This window comes from Lucilia cuprina, chromosome 5 (assembly GCF_022045245.1).
Source record: "Lucilia cuprina isolate Lc7/37 chromosome 5, ASM2204524v1, whole genome shotgun sequence".
Classification (NCBI taxonomy): Eukaryota; Metazoa; Arthropoda; class Insecta; order Diptera; family Calliphoridae; genus Lucilia; species Lucilia cuprina.
In genome coordinates this window covers 13133400-13141098 of record NC_060953.1, presented here as the reverse complement: position 1 = coordinate 13141098, position 7699 = coordinate 13133400, and the positions used below count along the sequence as shown (strand labels likewise).

Sequence of the window (7699 nt, the reverse complement as noted above, 5' to 3'; positions counted from 1 at the left end):
ACTATAGACTAGACTATAGACTAGACTAGACTATAGACTAGACTATAGACTAGACTAGACTAGACTATAGACTAGACTAGACTATAGACTAGACTATAGACTAGACTAGACTAGACTATAGACTAGACTATAGAATAGACTATAGAATAGACTATAGACTAGACTATAGACTAGACTATAGAATAGACTAAAGACTAGACTATAGAATAGACTAAAGAATAGACTATAGACTAGACTATAAACTACTCTATATAGTATAGGTTATATGCTATAGATTATATAGACTAGAACATTTACTAGGCTATATGTTTAAAGGTTTCGAAATTAGTAGTAATACACCTTTTTCTCTTTAATATGCTATTTTACATGCTAAAGTGTATAACAAATTAGTTTCTAGCTTGTTATATGTTTCAATTCTATCTGATTGTATCTCTCTTGCCCTCTTTATAGTGCCATTTCTTTATAAATACCAAATTGGTTATATTGACATTCTAATGTTCCAAAGAACATTTATCAAGTCTCCTAGATAGATAATAAAGAGGCCAGCTGAACAGCAACAACAACCTAAAGAACACTCACGACAAATCGGACTAGCAAACTTTTAAACCGCACAGGAAATGCATATTGTTGGTCTTTAATGTTGTTGGTTGGACAACAACATTATGCTGTTACTAAACATAGGAAACAACAAAATAAGAACAAGAAACATTTAAAGCAGCAAAAAAAAAGAACAAAATTGAAATTCTCTACAGAGAAAAGGACGAGTGAAAATAGAATGCATAACTGAAACAATACAAAACTAGAAAAGTTATAGATGCATACGGTCAGGTTTCCGCAACTCTACGGAAGTGGGTAGTTGGTCTCATATGTATGAAGTGAAAAGTTTTTGTTTTTTTTTTTAGTTTTTGGCTTCAATTCAGTTTTGGTTTTGTGCTACAGAAACTAACTTGTTAATATTATACAAAACTACTAAGTACTTGTTAAAGTCCATTTTCTGTTCTGATAGCAAAAAAATAGAAAATATTAGCTAAAATTTTGGTCAAAATTTAAATTTCTTTAAAAACATATTTGTGTTTTTTCTGAGTGTCGGATGAAACTGTGTTTTCAAAATGGACTAGATGCTTCTGTACTTTAGAGTACAAACTTGTGTAAGGATCTACTGCAGCCTTTTAAGCAGCGGTGGGTAATCTTCAAAATTCTATGTAAGAGTTCATAAGCAACATAATGTTTGTCTGCAAGAGGCTGATATATTAAGTGATTACATTTTTGGAAAATCATCTCTAGAAGAACTTAATTATCTGGAGCTTTACACCTAAGGTATAATCTGCACATTGCCCAGCAATGTCTTATGCCCTAATACAACCCATCAGTGTATACGATATATTAAAAAAAACAAAACAACAAACTACCCACTTTGCTACAACGGATGCATTTTATTAATACATCTAAACGCCTGTGGCAATTATACACTGCTGTTGTTATGGACACGTTAAAAGCAAATTCAACTACGACAACAACAACTGCAACAGCAACTACAAAGAATACCAACCACCACGTTAAAGTGATACATGTGTGATGTGATGTATGCAAACGTTTGTATTTCTATAACAGTAGCACAACATGAACATGCCACACAATCACATTACATGAATATATACACGTTGCATTAGATACGTTTTTCTTGTATATTCAACATTGTATTTAATGCATGTCCACATAAATATTTTTAAATTTGTTGTTTTTGTTTTTCTATTTCATTCACTCTGATGTTGCACATGCTACTCAGAGTATATTGACATACAATACACTGTTGTTAGATACAATTAAGTGTCCAAAAACATATGTTTCACAAAACGTGTGATGAAAATTAAGAAGCCAATACTATTTTAACAAAACAAAAATTTTCCACAGAAACATGTAATAAATAGCTTGAAAAATAAATTTTGTAAAAATTTATTTTCATCCTGAAATCAAAATTTTAAAGTAAAATATTTGAATTTGTTCTACAACCGATACTATAGACTTCTAAATGTCTAGTATTTAAATCATTCGATGGTATAGGCTATAGTGTGCTCAATTGTTTAAACTATAGCGTATTGCATAGCCGAAAATATTTACATTACAGACTTTTTTATAATCCAGACTTTAGTCTATTCGGTAGTCTATACTACAGATCAGACCATACCTTTGTAGTCCATACAAAAGACAATTCTATAGACGAAATTATAGATAGTCCAGACTACGTTCTATTCTAAAGGGTAGACAGTAGCCTATTCTATAGTTCAGACTATAGTGTATTCTATATTTTAGAATATAGTACAATCTATATTCAGGCTGCAGACAACAATATAGTCCAGGCTATAGACTATTTTATAGTCCAGACTATAGACTATTCTTTAGTCCAGACTATAGACTATTCATTAGTCCAGCCTATAGACTATTCTATAGTCCAAACTATAGTCTATTCCATAGTCCAGACTGTAGACTATTCTATAGTCCAGACTATAGACTATTGTATAGTCCAGACTATAGACTATTCTATAGTCCAGACTATAGACTATTCTATAGTCCAGACTATAGACTATTCTATAGTCCAGACTATAGACTATTCTATAGTCCAGACTATAGACTATTCTATAGTCCAGACTATAGACTATTCTATAATCCAGACTATAGACTATTCTATAGTCCAGACTATAGACTATTCTAAGGTCAAGACTATAGACTATTCTATAGACGAAATTATAGATAGTCTATAGTCCAGAAATAGTATATTATAGTCTATTCTTCCCTACATACTATACTCTATTGTGCAGTCAATTATCTTTACTGTCTATAGTCTATTCTATAGACTAGAGTTAATGATCAATAGTTTGTACAATTGTCTTCTTATCTTTTGTACTTTGATAACTCCTTCATTTCTTAAAGTTTCTAAACAATTACTACAGTCATAAAACTTTCTATGAAGTCTTCGCTTTTCTTCTTTTTTCGTTAAATACATCTTAAGGCTTTTAAAATCTAAATAAATATGCACTAATTAAAACAAAATTTTACTTCTGTAACAAAAAAATCTTCTAGTTTTTTTTTTTTTTTTTTTTTGCAGAAACTATTCATCTCAAAATATAATTCATATGAAGAAAACTAAAATTTACTATATACAAGTATGTCATAAGTTTGCTTAAAACAATATGTAAATTTCTATTGCTAATTTTTAACAAAATTTTATATATTTTTTTTAGTTTTTTTTTATACAACAACTACTGCTACTGCATAATTTTTCTCTAATTCTAAGAAAATTTTATCAAGGATTTATAGTCTATGTTTATGTGTGTGAGTGCAGTTAGTTAATTTCCATATCCTTTTGCATTCATATGTTGCATTGGGTATGAGTATATTGTATGTATATTTTCATATACTTATGTATATAAATAGTAGTATACAATTTACAAAATGTAACACCATAATAAAATGTATTTTATTCTTAAAAATAGTCTTGCATTTTAATATACTACTTTCTGTATAGAGAGTCATACTTCCTCTATATTATACTACTGCCATACTAGAATAATGAATTGTTTTCAAAGAAAAAAACTTTTTACTTAAAAAGGATGTATAAGTATATAATATATCCTGCAATGTTTTTATGTTACCAGCATGTGTGTGTGTAGAAAAATATGCAAATTTCTAAAGACAGAAAATATGGGTAAAAGCATTTCTAAGCTAAAATTAGAACTAAAGTAAAGAAATTGCATTTAGAATATTTGCAAAATGTTACAATTTTAAAATAGAGAAAGTATAAGGAAATTATAAAAATTTACATAATATAAAAATAATAGTAAGACAAACTAAAAATAGTTAAAATATATAAATATTATTTTTTACTAGTAATAAAGTAATATAGGGCGTATGATTAATATTTATTTCATTGAATTATACAAAGGTTAAAAAGCTTTTGTCTTTTATCCTTGTACTGTACTAGTTCTGTTCTAGTTCTGTTCTAGTTCTGTTCTAGTTCTGTTCTAGTTCTGTTCTAGTTCTGTTCTAGTTCTGTTCTAGTTCTGTTCTAGTTCTGTTCTAGTTCTGTTCTAGTTCTGTTCTAGTTCTGTTCTAGTTCTGTTTTAGTTCTGTTCTAGTTCTGTTCTAGTTCTGTTCTAGTTCTGTTCAAGTTCTGTTCTAGTTCTGTTCTAGTTCTGTTCTAGTTCTGTTCTAGTTCTCTTCTAGTTCTGTTCTAGTTCTGTTCTAGTTCTGTTCTAGTTCTGTTCTAGTTCTGTTCTAGTTCTGTTCTAGTTCTGTTCTAGTTATGTTCTAGTTCTGTTCTAGTTCTGTTTTAGTTCTATTCTAGTTCTGTTTTAGTTCTGTTTTAGTTCTGTTTTAGTTCTGTTTTAGTTCTGTTTTAGTTCTGTTCTAGTACTGTTCTAGTTCTGTTCTAGTTCTGTTCTAGTTCTGTTCTAGTTCTGTTCTAGTTCTGTTCTAGTTCTATTCTAGTTCTGTTCTAGTTCTGTTCTAGTTCTGTTCTAGTTCTGTTCTAGTTCTGTTCTAGTTCTGTTCTAGTTCTGTTCTAGTTCTGTTCTAGTTCTGTTCTAGTTCTGTTCTAGTTCTGTTCTAGTTCTGTTCTAGTTCTGTTCTAGTTCTGTTCTAGTTCTGTTCTAGTTCTGTTCTAGTTCTGTTCTAGTTCTGTTCTAGTTCTGTTCTAGTTCTGTTCTAGTTCTGTTCTAGTTCTGTTCTCGTTATAATTCTAATCTAGTTCTGTTAAAAAAAAATTTTTTTTACTTATTCATGTACTTACCCATATATTTCTCATTTACACCGCTTTAGTTGTTTGGTGCAATTGTTTTATAGACATTATTCATGACTATACAAATGAAAGTAAAACAAAATAAAATATTAAGAAATTTACTGCTATACGCCCTTTTTTCCGCGCAAAATTCTTAAAACTAATTTAAAATTTCTTGTATCTTCTATCAGACTTTCAGAAAATTATACAGCATGTATGTATGTTAAGAACATAGTACATCATATTAGCAAATTTACTTATAGCTGCAAATATGTATGCATGAAGTTTTGTAAAAAAAATTCATTAACATAATTTTTTATCTCATTTAGAAAATCCTCTTCTATATCCCCTACGAACTCAATTGTTGTTATAAATTTAACAATGTTTATTCATTTAGTAGACTTTTTTATCTGTTTTTATTTAATTTTTGCCTTAAATGCAAATTTATAAACTTCATTTAAAATATAAATAAATTTGTGCCAACAATAATAATTCGCAAAAAAATATATATGAAAACTTTTGCAACAAACATAATTAAAATAAAATTTCATAATTTTTGTTTGCGCTAAATTTTTGTTAATTGTTATTTGCTTAAAAATTATTTTCATTTCAAATAAATTGCAAAATTTATTTGGAAATAAATTTTAAAAATTTTGACACTTGAAATTGTTGTTTAGCAAAACTTTATATATTAATATATTTAACAAATAGCTAATTGTTTGAAAGACATATTAAATAATTTTAACAACGAAATTTTAATAATAAATAATTTAAAGAGGGAAGTTAAAAAAAATTATATTATTGTTGGTGGTGGCGTATGATTAATATTTATATATAAAAATTTTATCTAATTTTTTACAACTAGTTTATCAGTTCTGTTCTAGTTGTGTTCTAGTTCTGTTCTAGTTCTGTTCTAGTTCTGTTCTAGTTCTGTTCTAGTTCTGTTCTAGTTCTGTTCTAGTTCTGTTCTAGTTCTGTTCTAGTTCTGTTCTAGTTCTGTTCTAGTTCTGTTCTAGTTCTGTTCTAGTTCTGTTCTAGTTCTGTTCTAGTTCTGTTCTAGTTCTGTTCTAGTTATGTTCTAGTTCTGTTCTAGTTCTGTTCTAGTTCTGTTCTAGTTCTTTTCTAGTTCTGTTCTAGTTCTGTTTTAGTTCTGTTTTAGTTCTGTTATAGTTCTGTTCTAGTTCTGTTTTAGTTCTGTTCTAGTTCTGTTCTAGTTGTGTTCTAGTTCTGTTCTAGTTCCGTTCTAGTTCTGTTCTAGTTCTGTTCTAGTTCTGTTCTAGTTCTGTTCTAGTTCTGTTCTAGTTATGTTCTAGTTCTGTTCTAGTTCTGTTCAAGTTATGTTCTACTTCTTTTTTGTTCTGTTCTAGTTCTGCTGTAGTTTTGCTCTAGTTCTGTTCTAGTTATGTTCAAGTTCTGTTCAGTTCTGTTCTAGTTCAGGTTCTGTTCTAGTTCTGTTATAGTTTTATTTGTTCAAAGAGAAGAGAAGAGAAGAGAAGAGAAGAGAAGTAGAAGAGAACAATAAGAGAAATTCTTGTTCTCTTCTACTTCTCTTCTACATAAAACTGCATTATATTATAAAATTATAAAATCATGCTAAGTTTATACAGGCGAATGATTAATTTTATTTAATCATCTGCTTTTAGAGAACATTGATAAATTTTGAAGCAACTATAGAAATTAAGGAGAATGGCATCTCACTATTTTAAAATATAATATAAACTATTTTAAATAATTCTGAATTGTTTTTAAATTTAACTACACAATTAAAAGTAGAAAGAACTTAACTTCATGGGAAAATAATTTTGTAAATTGTAAAACATATTGAGATCATTAAATTATAAATTTTCATGCACACAATTAACTTTGTAAATTGTGTGTGATGAAAAAAGTACTAACAAAGGAAAAATCTTATGCCAGCAAACAATAAATATTAAAATAAAATATTACCCAATATGTATGACTTTATATAGAGAAAGGAGAAATAAAGCGTCAACATGATTTACAGTTTGTTGCAAAAAAAAATGAACTATACAAAATAACATAAATACAAACTAAACAAAATATATTATTTATCTACAAATAACTAACAAAATATTAAACAAATAAAAGCAATTAATAGCAAACACATACAAATATGCACAGTTGTGTAGTTTACAATAGTTTTATTTTATACTTTTTTGTTGTAACTGTAAATAATACTAAAAGCAATGGCTAACAATAAAACAATAAGTAATGTTTATTAATCTACAATTCATTTTTAGTTAAACTAATTGTTATCTAAATAAATCATGGCAAAATAAACAAAAAAAAATTAGGACAATATGAATTTATTTAACACTGTAAAAAACGGAAGTAAATAAACAAATTATAAAAGATTTTTTTGTTAAATATCGTTTATATTAAATAACAATTTGTTTGATTTATAATAATATATTTTTATTTTATTCTTTTATCTTACAAATTATAGAACAAAAATTATTATTAGAACAGAACAAGAACAGAACAGAACTAGAACAGAACTAGAACAGAACTAGAACAGAACTAGAACAGAACTAGAACAGAACTAGAACAGAACTAGAACAGAACTAGAACAGAACTAGAACAGAACTAGAACAGAACTAGAACAGAACTAGAACAGAACTAGAACAGAACTAGAACAGAACTAGAACAGAACTAGAACAGAACTAGAACAGAACTAGAACAGAACAGAACTAGAACAGAACTAGAACAGAACTAAGACATAACTAAGGCAGAACTAGAACAGAACTAGAACAGAACTAGAACAGAACTAGAAAAAAACTAGAAAAAAACTAGAAAAGAACTATAACAGAACTAGAACAGAACTAGAACAGAACTAGAACAGAACTAGAACAGAACTAGAACAGAACTAGAACAGAACTAGAACTGAACTAGAACAGAACTAGA

General features: G+C 28.1%; 1 protein-coding gene across 3 annotated transcripts in view; it reads left to right on the top strand.

The window, feature by feature from the left end:
- The window catches only part of LOC111681024 (flocculation protein FLO11-like), a 200686-nt gene that overhangs the window by 146794 nt on the left and 46193 nt on the right, over positions 1-7699 (top strand). The window contains exon 2 of one of the 3 annotated variants that reach the window (XM_046950903.1): positions 3104-3161. The exons of the other annotated variants lie outside the window; for them this stretch is intronic. Coding sequence (XP_046806859.1) covers positions 3132-3161 — 30 coding nt within the window. The 5' untranslated portion in view covers positions 3104-3131. The remainder of the gene's footprint in view (positions 1-3103; positions 3162-7699) is intronic. 3 annotated transcript variants of the gene reach the window in all.